The sequence below is a fragment of the Miscanthus floridulus genome, chromosome 1 (genome assembly GCF_019320115.1).
Source record: "Miscanthus floridulus cultivar M001 chromosome 1, ASM1932011v1, whole genome shotgun sequence".
Taxonomy (NCBI): domain Eukaryota; kingdom Viridiplantae; phylum Streptophyta; class Magnoliopsida; order Poales; family Poaceae; genus Miscanthus; species Miscanthus floridulus.
The window spans coordinates 121,031,368-121,051,320 of NC_089580.1; the positions used below are offsets into that span (position 1 = coordinate 121,031,368).

A 19,953-nucleotide genomic window follows, 5' to 3' on the forward strand; every position below is an offset into this window, starting at 1 on the left:
TACTAATATCTATGACATTAAAAGAGTATAGTATGAAAATACATTCCATGTTAACTATACTAATTTTATATCATAATTCATAACCATTAGTTTTATTTATATAAAATTAGGTCAAGCTTAATAAAAAAAACTGTGACTTAGGATGGAAGACACACGTCTGTTTCAGCTATTACGCACCTAGAAACCATTGCTACATGATTGTATATATTTGTTGGACAAGCTTCGGCCTCGATGTTATCAGTGGCTATTACATTTCCTCCTTGAACGGTTGAAACAGGAGCACACCCCCCGCGTAGAGGGCTTCAACCGAGAAGGTGCGGCAGTGGTGGAAATTAGCGAGGAAGTGGTAGCATCTTCAATAGCAGTGATCGAAAATAGGTTAAACCCTAACCACCAATCCACGCACGCACCTCTTTAATCTGTCTGCCCCGTGCAAGTCTTGTTTAGGCTCTCTGTAAGAGCACCCGCAGTGTGCTAGGGCTTCAAGTGTCTTTTCACGTGTACGCCCAATGCTTCAAAATTGTTCTGGGTCACAACTTACCAAACGATGTCAAAAAATGGGATCCAACCTGAGCCATCAACCTTTCATTCATGTTCTTTTGCACGAGATCAGAAGACAAAAAATATTTTATTAAATTAGAAGGTTGGGCATCAATGCATATGTATTCCTCAATGCTACAGCATGTTCGCTTACTCGTATACGATCATGGATTATAAACTGGAACAATATTTTTCTCTCACACCAAATCAGCCAGCAGTAAATAATCCACGATCGTTTACAACGAAACAAACAGGACTGCTAGATTTTGGATTTGAAACATTGGTCCCGTAGTGTTGAAATTTGATGCTTGACTACTCTATCTCCTCTTTAAGCATTGGTTATACTTAAGTAGTTATACAGCATACTGCGGGTGCTCTAGAGGCCACCTCGGTGTTAACTTCAGGTTATCTTGCGCTAAGTTCCATAACTACCCTCCCACCTAGGCTAACGGTAACGGGACACAATTAATGGCAAAACAGCAGCAATATGAGCTCTATCAGCCTGAATTATGAATTAAACAAAAGTAGAAGCCTATGTTTAATTATGAACTAGCAGGAACCCCGCGCAGTTGCGCGGGCTAGAAAGCTGCAATATGAGTTTGGTCATGAAAACAGTAGAACGCATTAAACCCCGCACGAAACAACTTTTTTGTAAAAAAAACATTTAGACCAATAAGCAAAAATGTAAATACAGTGAAAAGCATATGAAGTTTGCCTATTTTGTGAAGGCCATCTTGCAGTAACAAACCTTTTCGCAGCATGTGAGAAAAGAAGCAATCATGTTGGAAAGCAATAAATCATGCAGTTAAGAGCTCAGGACACTCAAATTAGCAAACTTTATTAACCTCTGCTCTTGTATGTCAGGATAGTGAATATGTACTTTTATGCCATTGTTTCGTAAGAATAGATAGCTCATCCGCAATGTTCCTGCAGACAGTATAGAACTAAAAATATGCAACGCCACTATTTAAGGAAAGCATCACAAATATGGTAGCATTAATCTTCACCGAAGCAGCAAATATGCTACCATTAATCCTGGCTGAAGAAATTTACAGGAGCATGTCCTCAGGTAAAAGAAATTCAGCGATGTAGTTGCTCGACAGAGTGTAAAAGATCATGGATCACCAAAAGAGGAATGTAGTGATGGTTTGCAGTCATTTTACCCATGCACTAATGTTATCCTTGACAGTGCTTTCAGAAAATTCTACCTACACCTACACCTACACATACAAAACAATTGTGAGTAGAACATTTTGTCAGAGTGTTTAAATTTCTTATTATCAAGAAATTGTTTGAGGAATATGTATTCATATAAGCAACTTCATTGGAAGGCTACTGATATGGATCAGGTATCAGTTGGTCACCTTTGTTTCAAAATTTATTGTTGGTGTCATGTACCATAGTCTGAATCTCTGTTGCTATGCTGAAAGTCAAGAAAAAAAATGTTAGCAACATCTAATGAAGATAGCTGTGCTCTATGAGTACAACATACAGAGTAGAAGCTGACTCTACTTCAGAAAACACAATTGACCAAACAGAGGTATAACAATTCCACATATTGTTTTACTATTACAATAAAACGGTGCCTAGCAGCATAAAGGAAGCCCTGCTTTTATTTGGTATAAGCAGCACAACCATTGTACAATAATAAAACGGTGCCTAGCATCACTTTTGTGCTCTCAGAATGTTCTCTCTGCAATATCTGCCCAGCTGCATACTTAGATACACTTGAGATCAGGCTTTTAAAGCAATTAAACATTCTTGGCCAATCAAAGTTTGGATGAGCAGCTCAGCTCATTAGAAATAATTTCAACATCAGTGGGGCTGACACTGACAGTAGAGATAATCTCAACATCAGTAGAATTGATCGAATGCTACAGGAAACTTTCAAAGAAGAAGAATAAATCAATTTTATCAGCTAATGGAGGAGGTGAACCATTTGTTTATTGTGTATATTTCTAATGGGACTTCATATTGCCCAAACAAAAAAAAACTTTGAACTATAGAATAATAGGATTGATGTTGGAAGCAATTTAGTTCTTTCTCCCTGATGGTGAGTAAATGCATTGAATTTATGTGAGAACTGTCATATAACATTTGCTAGCAAAGAAGACTAAATCATTTTGTCACCCAAAGGAGGAGATGATCTCTGCAATATTTGAACTGCAGAAAAGGATTTCATCGAAAATTTCGCTGTAGAAAATATTCTGATCATGATTTGGTTTTATACTCGTGTTAGGGGCCCCGTAGTCGAAACAGTTTAGTTTATAGGGCTGTAAGAAGAGTTAGCTATGAAGGATAGCATGAATAAATTTGTTTTTTTAATAATAAGGAAAGATAGCTTCCTAAGTATCTTGAACTGAGGTGGCTGTAATATATGCAAAGGAAATATGACGAAAATGGATAGCAAACTAAGGCACAACAGACTAAAGAGGTGATGGTAAGTGCTGAAAAGGTAAATGCAACAGATTTAGCAATAACATCCCTCAAATATGTAGCAACGGATTTAGCCTGCTGATATACAACATCAAATTTAGCCTTTGTTGAGTAAAGTTGCTTCTGCAAACCGTTATCTGAAAGGGCCATCCTTCTTTGAAGTGCTTCTTTTGCAAGGAAGGAACCGTAAGGCAAAAGTTTGTCAATATCATAATTTAGAGAAATAATAGGATGAAAATTAATGTATTATAGACAACATAAAGGATTCCAGCATAATACATTACTGGAAAAGGGACTTTTTAGTTAACAGGGGGCAAGCACAGAAACTTTGGAATGAAAATTCATAGGACTCTATATAATTGCTATTGACATATAACTGCATATACACTGTATTGACATATTAGGAAATAAAAAGAGAAAATGCACAGCATACCTTATGTTGAGGCTCGAGGGGGGGATGGCGCTGCTGCAGCTGCCGTGCGAGAGGGCCGTAGGCGCGGGCGTTGCTACTGTGGGGGTGCGCGGGGGCGAGGTGCCGCGGAAGGAAGTGAGGCTCGAGCAGGTACGGTGCTGGCGCAGGCGCGGCGAGGTGCCGCGCGAGAGAGATGGCCACCACCGGGGCGGCGCTGCTGCAAAGCGGAGCCGCGCCGCCGCTGGAGGGTGTGCCGAGGCTCGAGGGTGCCGGTGCCACTGCAGCCACCGTGGGAGGGAGGGGTCCGTAGGCGTGTGCGCTGCCGCAGTCGGCTGTCCGCGGCTGTCGGTGGTGGCGCGGCCATCGGAGGCGTAGGGAAGGGGAGGGAGCCGGCGATGGGCACGTCCGGTGCGGTGGCGCGGCTGGGGCGGTCGGAGCGACGGCAGCACTGGCAGGGGCGGGAAGCGGCGCGGAGGGCACGCAGCCTGGGGCGGAGGAGGGTACCGGGGGTTCCGGGACGCTCCGGGTTTGGGGAGGGGCGGAGGCTGCGGTAGGCGCCGGGGCGCGAGCGTCGCAGAAGCTTCGGGACGGGCCATTTTTTTTAAGACAGAATTACTGTATTTGGCACCGAAATAAATCGCTCTTTCGTATTTAGGAGTAGAAATTTTAAACTTTCTTATCTAACATCAACTTAAAAATTTCTTTCGTATATGGCACTTTCGTCCATTTTAGCTATCCATTCATTTGTTGATTTCATCGATCATGTCAGTTTTTGTTGATAACTACCAAAATGCTGTCACTCTCCCACCCCACCCCCTTGCGTCCACCACCGCGCCGCGTCACCAGCGCACGCCCCACGCCGTCGCCACCGCTCCTGCCACCTTTCCTCATGAAGCTCAGCAGCTTCTTGAGCCCCTTGGACAGGTCCCTGTGCGAGTCGGAGAACATCGCCGTTGGCCTCTTCGGGCTGCCCCACCGTTTCCTCGCCCGCGCCTGCGGCGAGGCCAGCGCCGTCGTCTCGAACGGCAGCTCCGACACGGACCGGATGTGGCGCGGCGCCTGGGTGTGCGCGTGGGTGTGGCCGAGCTCCTCCTCCTCCTGCTGCTGCTGGGGCAACGGCCTCGGGGTGATGGCCACGTCGAGGGTCGGTAAGTCGTGCACCCGTGTCGCCCGCAGCCTGGCCGGCGTGGCCGCGCCGCCGGTGCCCGTGCCGCGTTTCAGGAACAGCCTCAGCGTGGCGCACTCGCCGAACTCGGCGAGCACGCCGAGGCTGTTCCGCCTCTGGTGGTGCGACGACAGCCTCACCGGGCTCCCTGTCGCGCCGCCGCCGCCTCTCACCGTCGTGCTCCTCGGCAGCGCCGCGCCGGTGACTTCCTTTCTCGGGGTGCTCGGGATGGACGACATGGCCGGCATCCTCTTCGCTGGGGTGATGACCACCCGCGGCGTGGCGCCCGCCTCCTGCGTGTCGCGAGCCGCGCACCGGAGCGCACTACGCGGGCTCATCGGCGTGGTGCGTCCCGCCCCCGCAGCGTGCACGCCCCGAGCTTGCTGAGCCTTATTATTCGTCGGTTGCTGCTGCTGCTCGGCCGACGCGGCCACGCGCCTGGCGTCGCGCCGGCGCATGTAGGCGTCATACTGCCTGCCACGGCAGGTGCTGTCGCCCCCCGGCGTCTCGGCCTCGTCCGCGAAAGCGAAACCCGCGTCGTCCCCATCCCCGCGCGCGGCGCGCAGGAGCTTGTACGCCGCGAGCTCCAGCTCCAGCTCGTGCAGCTTCGCCCATAGCGCGTCGTGGTGGGTCGCCATCATCACCACACCGCACGAACGAGAGAGAGCAACTCCAGCCCATGCCTGCCAACTCCAGCACTCGCCAAACTCGGTGAGCACGCCGAGGCTATTCCACCTCTGGTAGTGCGACGACGGCCTCACCGGGCTCACTGTCGCGCCGCCGCCTCTCACCGTCCTGCTCCTCGGCAGCCGGGGAGGTGGAGGGGGAGGAGGAGGACCCTGTCCGCCTCGCGGCCCGGCGTCATCGGTGGTGCGGCTCCAGTACGCCGCGATGCAGGTGGTGGAGACCGAGTCTAGCAGGGCGCGCGTGGAGCTCGAGCTGGAGTGCGCCAGGAAGAAGGCGACCGGAGAGGTGGAGGGGGAGGAGGAGGACCCTAGCTGCCTCGCGGCCCAGCGTCATGGTGGTGCGGCTCCTAGTACGGCGAGGTCACCGAGGCGACCACCGTCTTCATGCTGCCGGTGCTCAGGGAGACGGACGGCGTCGCGGCCATGGAGTCGGCGCCCAGGCGGACCAAGACAGGCGTGGACCTTGGCATTGTGGAGGTAGGCAAGGCGTGGGCGCGGTGGGCTATGGTGCCCGGATGGGGCCCCATGGCCGAGGCAGCGGACGATGTTGTTCGTCATCGAGCTAGCCGACGGCCAGAGGCTGCCGTGGCGGACGGACGAGTGATGGTCATTGCCAACACGTTGCTGGTAAGGGTATATATGTCATTTTAGGTGGCACTTGACACCGTTACTCCATCAAATGGACGGAAGTGCCATATACGGAAGGAATTTTCAAGTTGATGCTAGATAAGAAAGTTCAAAATTTCCAGTGCTAAATACGGAAGAGTGATTTGTTTCGGTGCCAAATACAGAATTCTCTCTTTTTTTAATCCCGTGGAAGGTGGAGGTGGAGGTGGTGACCTGTGGGCCGTTGATGCCTAATCTAAGGGGCAGGGAAAAGAGGTGACGTGGCCGTTTGTGGGATTAGATAAGGTAGTATAGGAATAAGAGTAAAGGTAGATGAACCTCATCATACATTATGGTGTTATGGTATTCTGAAACACACTAGCAAATTTACTGGTTATGATAAGAGAGAAAAGAAGGGAGGTGACGATATAAGGTTGCACTAATCTAGATTATAGAGTCTTATATATGTATACTATTGCGGTTTGGACCTTTTTCTCTTCGTCTCTTATGATCAACATAATTATCCTACAACTAAAATGAAAGAAAGTAAGACCACTATTTCGTGCGACAATCGTCGCTCCATTGGTCCGCCCCTCCCCCTGTGATCCCCGCCTCCTGTCCGCGCACAAGTCGCTCTAAAAACGGAAAGCCGCAATCACCGCCCCCACCCACCGTGCGACCCATTGGATCCCACAGGCTGCCGCGGCGCGTGCCGCTCCCCATCCCCATCCCCACACCCCGCACCACTATTGCCCTTGCCCCTTCGCGCGCTTCCACGCTCGCACCACCATCGGTGGGTCGGCACTATTGAGGTCGAGGCGCTTGCCGTAGGCGGGAGCTCCGAGAAGGCCAGCAAGGCCAACGCGAGCGAGGCAGGCCACTAGGGCGAGGGCGTCGGCCACCAGGCGGGGCAAGGGCGCCTTCTAGGCTGCCTCTATTCTTCCTCAAGTCGGTCGGAGCCATGGCGGCATACACCGACGACTACGGCAGTCACCCAGCCCCCTGCTCTTCCTCGAGTTTGCGTCTCGGCAGATACACCTATGGCCACGGTAGGTCAGCAGTCATCAAGGCCCCTTCTAAAAGCTCTAGTTTGGTTTTAGTGAATTGATGAAATCCCTAAGTGCTAACCTAGTTTATCAAGTGATCATGAGATAGGTAGCACATTCCAAGTGGTGAAGCAAATGAAGATCATAACATGATGATGATGCCATGGTGATGATCAAGTGCTTGGACTTGGAAAGAAGAAAGAGAAAAACAAAAAGCTCAAGGTAAAAGGTATAAACCATAGGAGCTATTTTGTTTTGGTGATCAAGACACTTAAAGAGTAGTGATCACATTTAGGTTTGATAGCCATACTATTAAGAGGGGTGAAACTCGTATCGGAATGCTGTTATCGAAGTGCCACTAGATGCTCTAACTCATTGCATATGCATTTAGGATCTAGTGGAGTGCTAACACCCTTGAAAATGTTTGTGAAAATATGCTAATACATGTGCACAAGGTGATACACTTGGTGGTTGGCACATTTGAGCAAGGGTAAAGAAGATAGAGTCAAAGATGAGTTAGTCGCGCTGGTTATAGAGTGACCAGACGCGTCCGGTATGTGACTGGACACATCCGGTATTTTGGCGATAGACTCAGCGATCGGACGCGTCCGGTCGCCACACCGGACGTGTCTGGTGTGAATCAGAAAACAAGGTGTTCGGATAGTACAGTCGATCGGACGCTGGCTGTGTCCGGTCCGGTATCACCGGACACGTCCGGTCGAGCGTGGCTGCTTACTGTACTCCACCGAACGCTGTGGCTCAGCGTCCGGTGTGAGCGTTCGATCATCGGCAGATTGAGTAGCAATGGCTACGTTGATTTGAACTAGACACATGGCAGTCTGGGGGCTACCGGACACGTCCGGTATGCCAACCGAACGTGTCCGGTATTCATGACCGGAGCGTCCGGTGCTGCGTCTAGTCAGTTGGACCGGAGCGTCCAGTCAGCCCGTGTTATGCCCAGTGAAGGGGTATAACGGCTCTATTTCGTGGGGGCTTCTATTTAAGCCCCATGGCCGGCTGTAGCTCATCATCTTTGGCTATTTTCATTGACATAGCAACCTTGTCAGCTTAGCCAAAGCCCTCACACTCATCTCCATCATTAATTATCATCATAGTGAGATTGGGAGTGAATCCAAGTGCATTGCTTGAGTGATTGCATCTAGAGGCACTTGGTGTTCATGTTTCACTATGGATTTCGCTTGTTACTCTTGGTGGTTGCCGCCACCTAGACGGCTTAGAGCAGCAAGGATCGTTGAGCGGAGGGTGGTGATTGTCTCCGGCTCCGATCGTGGTGATTGTGAGGGGTTCTTGACCTTTCCGCAGCGGAGAGCCAAAAGGTACTCTAGTGGATTGCTCGTGGCTTGTGTGATCCTCATCTTGTGTTGGTTGTGCAGCACCCTATTGAGGGTTTGACGTGTGAAGCCAATTAGCGCGTGAACCTCCAAGTGAGTGAATCGCCGACAACAAGGAGTAGCTTGCCGGCAAGCAAGTGAACCTCGGTAAAAAAATCATTGTGTTCATCATTGATTCCGAGGTGATTGGTCTTCATTGCTATTCATCCTTGTGATTGATTGGTTTCTTTATCTACACGGCAGTATAACCTTCTTGATCACTCTCTTTACTTTGCCGCAAACTAGTTGACAAGCTCTTTAGTGTAGCTAGTTGTGAGAGCTTGCTTGCTTGGTCAGTGTGGCTCTTTAGTTAGCCTTTGAGAGCACACTAACATAGGGTAGCGTCATAGCTTTTGTGTGAATATACACTATCTAAACTAGAATAGTGGTAGGTGGCTTGCATTTTAAGTAGGCTAGCGCAACACTTGCTTTGCCTCATAATTGTCTAACTATTTTGTTAAGTGTTGTTGTAGAAATTTTATTAGGCTATTCACTCCTCCCCTCTAGCCATTAGGACCTTTCAAGTGGTATCAGAGCCGAGGTCACCGTTATTTGAGGCTTAACAACCTTTGGTGTTAAAATGGCTCGAATCAACAACACCAAGAAGCCACCCCAATTTGATGGCACAAATTATCCTTATTGGAAGTCAAAAATGACCACACACATCAAGTCAATCAATAGAAAGGTGTGGAAGGTGGTAGAAACCAAAATTGAGATTGGTGATCCGAAGAATCCCACCGCGGCTGAAGAAGTACTTCTCCAAAACAATGACATTGCTCTAAGTGCTATTCATAATGCAATTGATGAGTGAACATTTGAGCAAATCAAGAATATTGAGATGGCTCATGAGGCTTGGAAGAAGTTGGAAGAATCATTTGAGGGCACTGATGAGGACATGGCACCTTCGGATATGAACAATGATTATAAGGTGCGCTTCGTTCCTACATTTGCATAGTGGCTTTGGTTATAATTCACTTGGTTCCACATGTACATGTCACTATTTGACTGTAGGTTCAAATGTGTTTCATAATGGAAGTTCATCAAAGTTGAACTTTCGATTCGTCGGTAGCCCGACAGTGCCTCATTGGGAAGGCCATAACTCATCCATCCGGAGTGTGATCGAGGTCAATGAGCACTTTATGGAAAGCTTGTTTGATAATCTTTCAAATAGATCTGGTTCCATCTCAATATCACATCGGCAAGGTCTCCAAATCACCAATATATTCTATCGCTATTTCTGGCGGGAGCTACACTATCGTCATGGGCTTGTTAGACATCCTTGGGACCCAGGCCCAAGTTGGAGCACACCCCAAGAAGATGGAGAACACCTAAGAGATGGCATTGGACGTCCTCCTCCTTGGCCACCACCTTAGGAGGCCAGCAAGGACGTCCAAGCTAAGCCAGAGGCCCACTCCAATCCGAGTTCGAGTCTGCCTCAGCCATCAGGACCAGTCTGCAATAAAACGGACGCCTCGGACACATCCGAACTCCGTTTTCGATGATCCACATATGGATGGAAAGATAATTTGATAAGGAAGCCAATCCAAGTGGTTTCACATCAAAACCTCTTCGGAATCAATGAGAATCGTCGAAACAAGTCAGTGTCCAGAATCTATCAGGGTGCTGTGACACCCTTCTTTTGGGCCGTTGGGCCTTGTAACGTGTTGGGACACCTTTAGGACATAAAGAGGGATCCTTGGACGTCCCTTAGGCTATATAATCAGTAGCCACCACCTACTTTAGGGTTTGGGTTTTACTTAGATTATTCTGTCAAGAAATAGTTTCACCATTCTTCGGTTTGTGAGACCCCAACTCGTGAGATTAATCTTTCATCTGCAATTTGGTTGCGTTTTATCTTGTTCTTGCTTGTGTTCTTCATTGCACAGGCAGGGATTAGCCTTCTTGGCGAGGTCAACCTGGTCCGTGACTTGGTTGATAACCAGAGGAGCTGTGGTGCTAAGATTGTAGGGTTCGATCTTTTGATCTAAAGCCGGATCGGTGTGTCATTCTCCGCCACAACAATAGTTATCTTGGTAGTAGAGACGGGGATCCCGATCTTCTGTCAAGCTCAAGATAACTATCATTGTGGTGGAGAATGAAACACCGATCCGGCTTTAGATCGAAAGATCGAACCCTACAATCTTAGCACCACAGCTCCTCTGGTTATCAACCAAGTCACGGACCAGGTTGACCTCGCCAAGAAGGCTAATCCCTACCTGCGCAATGAAGAACACAAGCAAGAATAAGATAAAATGCAACCAAATTACAGATGAAAGATTAATCTCACGAGTTGGGGTCTCACAAACCGAAGAACGGCGAAACTGTTTCTTGATAGAATAATCTAAGCAAAATCCAAACCCTAAAGTACGTGGTGGCTACTGATTATATAGCCTAAGAGACATCCAAGGATCCCTCTTCACGTCCTAAAGGTGTCCCAACACGTTACAAGGCCCAACGGCCCAAAAGAAGGTGTCGTAGCACCCTGACATATTCTGGATACTGACTTGTTTTGACGATTCCTGTTGATTCCGAAGAGGTTTTGATGTGAAACCACTTGTATTGGCTTCCTTATCAAATTATCTTTCCATCCATATGTGGATCATCAAAAACGGAGTTCGGATGTATCCGGGGAGTCCGTTTTATTGCACACTGATCCTGATGGTCGAGGCAGACTCGAACTCGGATTGGACTGGGACTCTGGCTTGGCTTGGACGTCCTTGCTGGCCTCCTAAGGTGGTGGCCAAGGAGGAGGACGTCTAAGGCCATCTCTTAGGTGTTCTCCATCTTCTTGGGGCGTGCTCCAACTTGGGCCTGGGTCCCAAGGATATCTAACAAGCCCATGACGACAGTGTAGCTCCTGACAGAAGTAGCGACAGAATATATTAGTGATTTGGAGACCTTGCCAATGTGATATTGAGATGGAACTAGATCTATTTGAAAGCTTATCAAACAAGCTTTCCATCAAGTGCTCATTGACCTCGATCGCACTCTGGATGGATGAGTTATGGCCTTCCCAATGAGGCACTGTCGGGCTACCGACGAACCGAAAGTTCAACTTTGTTGAAATTCCATTATGAAACACATTTGAACCTACAATTAAATAGTGACATGTACATGTGGAACCAAGTGAATTATAACCAAAGCCACTATGCAAATGTAGGAACGAGCATACCTTATAATCATTGTTCATATCCGAAGGTGCCATGTCCTCATCATCCTCCCCTTCTTGACAACAAACCGTCCTCGGTTTGAGCTTAGCTGGTGGACAAGTTGTTGATAGTAGCCAACATTGCTCCCCTTCTTGAAATTTAACATGTTTCTTTATAACAAAACTAGGGGAACCTGACATGACAAGATTATAGCAATTGCAATCCTTTGGTTGATCATACTTTTGCACAATATAAGGAGATTTCAGATTTGAACAAATATAGACACGATGCACCATATACTCTCCTTTACAATTATATTTTCCAATAAAATGATATGTATCTCTAGAGAACCATGGTAAATCAACATATGCATAAAGTTTCTCCTCTAAAGAACTAAGATTACACGGAACATCAAATTCAATGTAACCCAAAGTATTTAAAGAAGACAACAATTTTAGCTCATCAACTTCACTAGCATTATGAATAACAAGTCTATTTTCAGCACAAGTGCTTATTTTTAGCACACATATAGCATGATCATTCTTCAATGATTGCATGGGTATAACATAAATATCATCATGCAAGTCATCTTTGTCATAAGAAACATCAAGCAAGTCATCTTGTGACAAAGGTAAATCAAGCGAATGCTCCACTAAAATTTGCTCTATCATAGCATGATTGGTGGAAAAATTCAGCACATCAAGAGAACTCTCACCTTCTGTGAGTTTAGCATCATGGGCATTACCTTTGCTCTCATGTTCAGCAGGGGTAATAGTTGATGGTTCTGAATTTTCACATGAGGCTGTGAGCTTCTCATTTTCTGTCACGTCATCCTTGCTCTTTTCTACATTGTCCTGCAAAAGGTTAGGCATAGTAGGAGGAATAACAATAGACTCTTCCTCTAAATGGTGCACCTCATCATATGAAGTCAAAACAGGAGGTGGATTAACAAAGGTTTCTCGCATAAGAAGTTTCATATCATTCCAAGTTTGAGGCTTATCAGAAGGATCTAAAGACTCCCACCAAGATAAAGCAGAATGTAGCAAAACACTAGCTGCATTTTTTACCTTTCTCCTTGGACACATAAAGCGAGTAGCAAATATGTTATCGATGGCAATTTCCCACTCCATGTACTCATCAGCACCTATACCATCATAATTCAGTGGATACGAACAACCTGTCATTGTAAACACAAAAACAAGGAACAAACAGTAAAGGTTATCCCTAATAATCCTACTACGCAGGTGGAGTGGTGCTGCCTCTCAAGATCACAGCAAAAGGAAACACCTTATCAAGCTCTTACAAGGTTCTTACCAACGCAAAGCAGTGGACGGTACAACCGGTGGCTGGTACGTGATACCTGTGAGGGTGTGACACCAAGATTGCAAGGGTCTTTTTCTATATTGATCTGAAGTATATGTGGAGCTTGGGAGGCACGCAAAAGAACAAATATGTATATATGGCACACAAGTCAGTGACAGACAATAATATTGAATAAATGTCCAGAGCACTTGTCCTAGTTGCTGGCCTATACGTGTTCCTATCACCAGTTGTGATAAACAAGAGAGGAAACAAGGATGAAAGGAAACAAGTATTAAAGGTAGCAACGGATATGAACAAGGCAAAAGGTACCACAAACAATAGAGCTATTGAGTGTTCCTTATGTGCTCCTTTTCGATATCTTCTATTCTCTTTTACTATTTTTTTTCTTTTATTTTTTTGTCCAATCTTTTTTTTCTTGCTTTTGCTCTTTTGATATTTTTTTCTCAGCAAGGAGCACACAAGAATAAACCACAAAAAATTTGAGCTCAATTGAATAAAAGATGTGGCCTATAGAAAATTAGGACTGTGTTCTAAAAAGCATATCAAAACTTGTGGGCCCAGAAACTCAATTTTCCTAATCGAATTTCGCAAATCTAATTTTTGCGAACCCAGCAACGCTGGAATGAAATAGATCTAAATTTTTTTGGCGTTCTCCATAGATATAAATTTTTCCCCGTTTCGAGTTCGGATGCAAAAGTTATGACTATTTTAAGGAAGCTGCTCGAATAAGGGTTTTAGTGGACACAAGATGCAAACCGATGGTGATACGGAATAGCGGCGGGTGAAGGGATCAACACAAACTAGAAAAGAACACAATCTAAACCAGCAACAAGACTTTGACCTAGGACATAAACTCAACAAAGCGAACTCTGAAACTAAAATATGCAAAGGCTATGGCGCGGAAGGTTCTAGGATAGGAAATAAAAGTATGGCACTGGACTATAGGACGAATGCGAAACTCTCAAACTAGGGAATAAAAGTGAATCTAACGGTATACCTTAGCTCTGATTACCACTTAATGGAGACGGGGATCCCGATCTTCCGTCAGGTTCAAGATAACTATCGTCGTGGCGGAGAATGACACACCGATCCGGCTTTAGATCGAAAGATCGAACTCTACAATCTTAGCACCACAGCTCCTCTGGTTATCAACCAAGTCACAGACCAGGTTGACCTCGCCAAGAAGGCTAATCCCTACCTGCGCAACGAAGAACACAAGCAAGAACAAGATAAAACGCAACCAAATTGCAGATGAAAGATTAATCTCACGAGTTGGGGTCTCACAAACCGAAGAACGACGAAAATATTTCTTGACAGAATAATCTAAGCAAAACCCAAACCCTAAAGTAGGTGATGGCTACTGATTATATAGCCTAAGGGATGTCCAAGGATCCCTCTTCACGTCCTAAAGGTGTCCCAACACGTTACAAGGCCCAACAGCCCAAAAGAAGGTGTCGTAGCACCCTGACAGATTCTGGACGCTGACTTGTTTCGACGATTCCTATTGATTTCGAAGAGATTTTGATGTGAAACCACTTGGATTGGCTTCCTTATCAAATTATCTTTCCATCCATATGTGGATCATCAAAAACGGAGTTCGGATGTGTCCGGGGCGTCCGTTTTATTGCAGACTGGTCCTGATGGCCGAGGCAGACTCGAACTCGGATTGGACTGGGCCTCTGGCTTGGCTTGGACGTCCTTGCTGGCCTCCTAAGGTGGTGGCCAAGGAGGAGGACGTCCAAGGCCATCTCTTAGGTGTTCTCCATCTTCTTGGGGCGTTCTCCAACTTGGGCCTGGGTCCCAAGGATGTCTAACAAGCCCATGACGACAGTGTAGCTCCTGCCAGAAATAGCGACAGAATATATTGGTGAGTTGGAGACCTTGCCGATGTGATATTGAGATGGAACCGGATCTATTTGAAAGCTTATCAAACAAGCTTTCCATCAAGTGCTCATTGACCTCGATCGCACTCCGGATAGATGAGTTATGGCCTTCCCAATGAGGCACTGTCGGGCTACCGATGAACCAAAAGTTCAACTTTGATGAACTTCCATTATGAAACACATTTGAACCTACAATCAAATAGTGACATGTACATGTGGAACCAAGTGAATTATAACCAAAGCCACTATGCAAATATAGGAACGTGCGCACCTTATAATCATTGTTCATATCCGAAGGTGCCATGTCCTCATTAGGCACTCAAGCCATGAAGGGTGCAAAGGCTTACATTCTCAAAGAGAAGTTTGCAAGCTTCAAGATGGAGGATGAGAGTGTGCCGGAGATGTTTCATAGGCTTCAAGTGCTTATTAATGATCTCAAAGCACTTGGAGAAGAGGTGAAGGACAAGGACTTCTCCCACAAGTTCTTGAGATGCTTACCTTCAAGATTTGGTACATTGGTCACCATTCTAGTGAGAAGCGGTTTGGACACCATGACACCAAACCAAGTATTGGGAGATATAATGACCGATGATACATATAGAGATGATGATGAGAAGGAAGAAAAGAAGGAAAAGAAAGATAAGAAGAAGGATGAGAAGAAAAAAAGCGTGGTATTCAAAGCCACATCATCCAAGGGCAAAGCTAAGCAAGAAACATCAAGTGAAGAAGATGAATCTTGGGATGATGATGATGATGAGAAGATGGCTCTCTTTGTCAAAAGATTTGGCAAGTTCATGGTGAAGAAGGGCTACCGTGCTAGAGGAAAGAAGTCTTCATCCAAGAACAAAGAAGAGTCAAGAAGGTGCTTCAAGTGTGGAAGCAAAGATTATCTTGTTGCTCAATGCCCATACAATAGTGACAATGATGATGACAACAAGAAGAACAAGAAGAAGGACAAGAAAGAAAAGAAAGAGAAGAAGGACAAGATGGCATTCAAGAAGAAGAAGGGTGGTTCATATATAGTCACTTGGGATAGTGATGCCTCCTCAAGTGATGATGATGATGATAGTGATGATAACAAGACCACCAAGAAGAAGGTTCTTGCAAGCATTGCCATCAATGAGAAGCCTTCTCTCTTCGAATCTTCATCATGCTTCATGGCTAAGGCCACTAAGGTACAATCTTGTGATGATAAAAGTGATGAAGAATATGATGATGATAATGAATATGAAAATGATAGTGATAGTGATAATGATGAACCTACTAAGGATGAATTATTTAACATGCTAGAAGATGCTAAAGAACACTTTGACATTAAGAGAAGGGAATGCAAGAGCTTGAATAAGGAGGTAAAAGCCCTTAAGCAAGCCCTTGATGAGCTCAAAGCAACTCATGAGAAGCTAGAGGAAGCCCATGAAAAGCTTGGCAAGGCTCACAAAAAGCTTGAAAAGGCTCATTCCACTTTGCTTAATGAACAAGATAAAAAGAAGCATGTTGAAACTTGTGATGTAGGTTTAACTTGTGATATAATTGATGAATCACTATTTATGCCTATCATTGTTGCTCCTACTAACCCTTCTTGTAGCACTTCTACTTCTACCTCATCTAGTAGTGATGGTCTCACTTGTAATGCCTCACTAGTGGTTGAGAATGAGAACTTCAAGAAGGAGGTCACTAAGCTCACTCACACCTTAGCTAAGGCTTATGGTGGTGAGGACCGCTTGCTTATATGCTTGGGTAGCCAAAGAACTTCTCTCTATAAAGAGAGATTGGGCTATACCCCCAAGAAAGGCAAGGTGGCCTTTGCTCCTCACAAGATTAGTTTTATGAAGAACAATGGTCGGTTTTGCAATAGTTGCAAGCAAGTGGGTCATAAAGAGCAAGAATGCAACAACAAGAGCAAAAATGCTAATGTATCCTTCATAAAGCTTGATTCATGCTATATGCTTACTAAGGGTACAAATGGTGTAAAGGCTAAGTTTATTGGTAAACCATGGATGGGCTCAAAGAAGAAAGCCATTTGGGTACCAAAGAGCTTAGTGACTAACCTTCAAGGACCTAAGCAAGTTTGGGTACCTAAAAGGAATTGATCTTATTTTATAGGTTAATTACAAAGCCAGAGGAAGGCATTGGGTTCTTGATAGTGGGTGCACTCAATACATGATCGGTGATGCAAGAATGTTCAACTCAATCAACACCAATGGCAATGATGGTTATGAGAGTATCACATTTGGTGACAATGGCAAAGGCAAGGTCAAAGGGCTTGGTAAGATTGCAATATCCAATGACATGGGCATATCAAATGTGTTGCTAGTAGAAAGCTTGAACTTCAATTTGTTATCCATGGCTCAATTGTGCAATCTTGGATTCAAATGCATATTTGGGGTAGATGATGTAGAGATCATAAGTGTAGATGGCTCTAACTTGATCTTCAAAGGTTTTAGATATGAAAATCTATACTTGGTTGATTTCAATGCTAGTGAAGCTAAATTATCTACATGCTTGTTCACTAAGTCTAGCATGGGTTGGTTATGGCATAGAAGGCTTGGTCATGTTGGAATGAAACAATTGAATAGATTGGTTAAGCATGACTTGGTTAAAGGCTTGAAAGATGTTGTGTTTGAAAAGGATAAGCTTTGTAGCTCTTGTCAAACCGGCAAACAAGTTGGAAACACCAATCCTAAGAAAAGCATGATGAGCACTAGTAAAGCATTTGAGTTATTGCACATATATTTGTTTAGGCCAACACAATACACTAGTATCAGTGGAAACAAATATGGCTTTGTGATAGTGGATGACTACACTAGATACACATGGATATTCTTTCTAGTGGACAAAAGTGATGTGTTTGCAACATTCAAATCATTTGTCAAGGGTATTCATAATGAGTTTGAAACAACCATCAAGAGAGTTAGAAGTGACAATGGTAGTGAGTTCAAGAATACTAGAATTGATGAGTTGTGTGATGAATTTGAAATTAGACATCAATTCTCGATCAAGTATACTCCACAATCAAATGGCCTTGTTGAGAGGAAAAATAGAACACTCATTGATATGGCAAGGTCTATGCTTAGTGAGTACAATGTGAGTCAATCTTTTTGGGCCGAAGCTATCAACACGGCTTGCTATTGTAGCAATTGCCTCTATTGTCACCCATTGAAAGAGAAGACACCATATGAGCTCTTGAATGGTAGAAAGCCCAATATTGCATATTTTTGGGTCTTTGGTTGCAAATGCTATATCATGATTAGTGCATCTAGTCACATTTTCAATTTTATTAGGACCATTCAAGTGGTTCTATTTTATTAGGCTCATTCATGAAAATCAAATGAATTTGATGTTTATATGATATCACTATTGCTTCTATGCTTGATTTGATCTAGTGATGGCATATAACATGTTTTATGGGCTTGTAAACCTAGTGTTTAATCTAGAAAATGAGCTCTAAATGTTTAACTCAACATGGTACAAGATAACCCTTATTTTGGAGGTGTGAAGAAGCTTGTTCTTGGTTCAAACCGAGTTAAATATTTTTGGCAAATAATCTAGATTGGACCAAATTTGGGAAAATGATCCTCACCCCATTGATTGACATTGATAATCTCAACCCTACAAGTAATACTATCTATATTTAGAACCTTTGTGGTCATTGATGACAAAGGGGGAGAGAAACAAAGATAGTAGTAGAAATAGTGAAAAAGGGGGAGAAATATCATAAAGGGAGAGAAACATAAAGATATCTTGATATATGACATAGGGGGAGAGATATGATAAAGGAAAGGGATCAACTAAAATTTTGAGCACACAAGTAGGGGAGCAAGCTCATGAACCTATATGGTGCATTTGAATGTGCATTTCATATGTTTGCTTGCATGGCATAGGTTCTAAATTTAAAATATCCATGCTTGTGTGATGTATGCTAGTAGTTAGATTGAATGATGAAATGAAATCACTAGATAAATTTCATTTCCAAATATTTCCAAGTGGTATTGAGCTAACCATGGTGCTAAGGATGGTATATTAGTGCACTCCAATTGGTGTCACGCTTCAAAGGTCCATCTTTTATACCTTAGCATCATTTGGTAGACATTGTCTCCTATATTTCCTATCTAAGCATATGTGCAAGCTACAATCTAAACTCTTAGCACATATGTAGGGGGAGCAATTGCTACCATTTGGGGTTCATGAAACTTGTCCATATCCTTTTACATATGGTAAATATGCTTGGGCAAGCAACATGGATTAAATTGAATTTTATTTCATATCTTTGTATAAGGGTTGTCATCAATTACCAAAAAGGGAGAGATTGAAAGCTCTAGTTTGGTTTTGGTGAATTGATAAAACCCTAAGTGCTAACCTAGTTTATCAAGTGATCATGAGATAGGTAGCATATTCCAAGTGGTGAAGCAAATGAAGATCATAACATGATGATGATGCCATGGTGACGATCAAGTGTTTGGACTTGGAAATAAGAAAGAGAAAAACAAAAAGCTCAAGGCAAAGGTATAAACCATATGAGCTATTTTGTTTTGGTGATCAAGACACTTAGAGAGTGTGATCACATTTAGGTTTGATAGCCGTACTATTAAGAGGGGTGAAACTCGTATCGAAATACGGTTATCAAAGTGCCACTAGATGCTCTAACTCATTGCATATGCATTTAGGATCTAGTGGAGTGCTAACACCCTTGAAAATATTTGTGAAAATATGCTAACACATGTGCACAAGGTGATACACTTGGTGGTTGGCACATTTGAGCAAGGGTGAAGAAGATAGAGTCGAAGAGGAGTTAGTCGCGCTGGTTACAGAGTGACCGGATGCATCCGATATGTGACCGGACACATCCGGTATTTTGGCGACAGACTCAGTGACTGGAGGCGTCCGGTCGCCACACCGGATGCGTCTGGTGTGAATCAGAAAACAAGGTGTTCGGTAGTACAGTTGATCGGATGCTGGCTGCGTCCGGTCGAGCGTGGATGCTTACTGTACTCCACCGGACACTGCGGCTCAGCGTCCGGTCATTTGTGACTCAGCGTCTGGTGTGAGCGTCCGATCATCGGTAGTTTGAGTAGCAACGGCTACGTTGATTTGAATTGGACACGTGGCAGTCTGGGGGCAACCGGACACGTGCGGTATGCCGACCGAACGCGTCCGGTATTCACGACCGGAGCATCCGGTGCTGCATCCGATCAGTTGGACCGGAGCGTCCGGTCAGCCCGTGTTATGCCCAGTGAAGGGTTATAACGGCTCTATTTCGTAGGGGCTTCTATTTAAGCCCCATGGCCGGCTGTAGCTCATCATCTTTGACCATTTTCA

The 19,953-nt window shown here is 44.9% G+C and overlaps 1 protein-coding gene and 1 long non-coding RNA gene across 3 annotated transcripts; both read right to left on the reverse strand.

Moving 5' to 3' along the window:
* Positions 1-802: 802 nt before the first annotated feature.
* Positions 803-3,982, reverse strand: LOC136492212 (uncharacterized). Of its 2 annotated transcripts, none has more exons than XR_010768110.1 (3): positions 3,410-3,982; positions 1,905-3,140; positions 803-1,754 (listed from the first exon to the last, which is right to left on the reverse strand). It is a non-coding gene; the product is annotated as an uncharacterized lncRNA (long non-coding RNA). The 2 variants fall into 2 exon arrangements; XR_010768111.1 differs by having other exon boundaries at positions 803-1,760.
* Positions 3,983-4,153: 171 nt separating this feature from the next.
* On the reverse strand, positions 4,154-5,766 carry LOC136462400 (uncharacterized). The gene is made up of 2 exons (XM_066461506.1): positions 5,605-5,766; positions 4,154-5,551 (listed from the first exon to the last, which is right to left on the reverse strand). The coding sequence occupies exons 1-2, from the start codon at positions 5,764-5,766 to the stop codon at positions 4,154-4,156; spliced, it is 1,560 nt and encodes a 519-aa protein (XP_066317603.1).
* Positions 5,767-19,953: the final 14,187 nt, after the last annotated feature.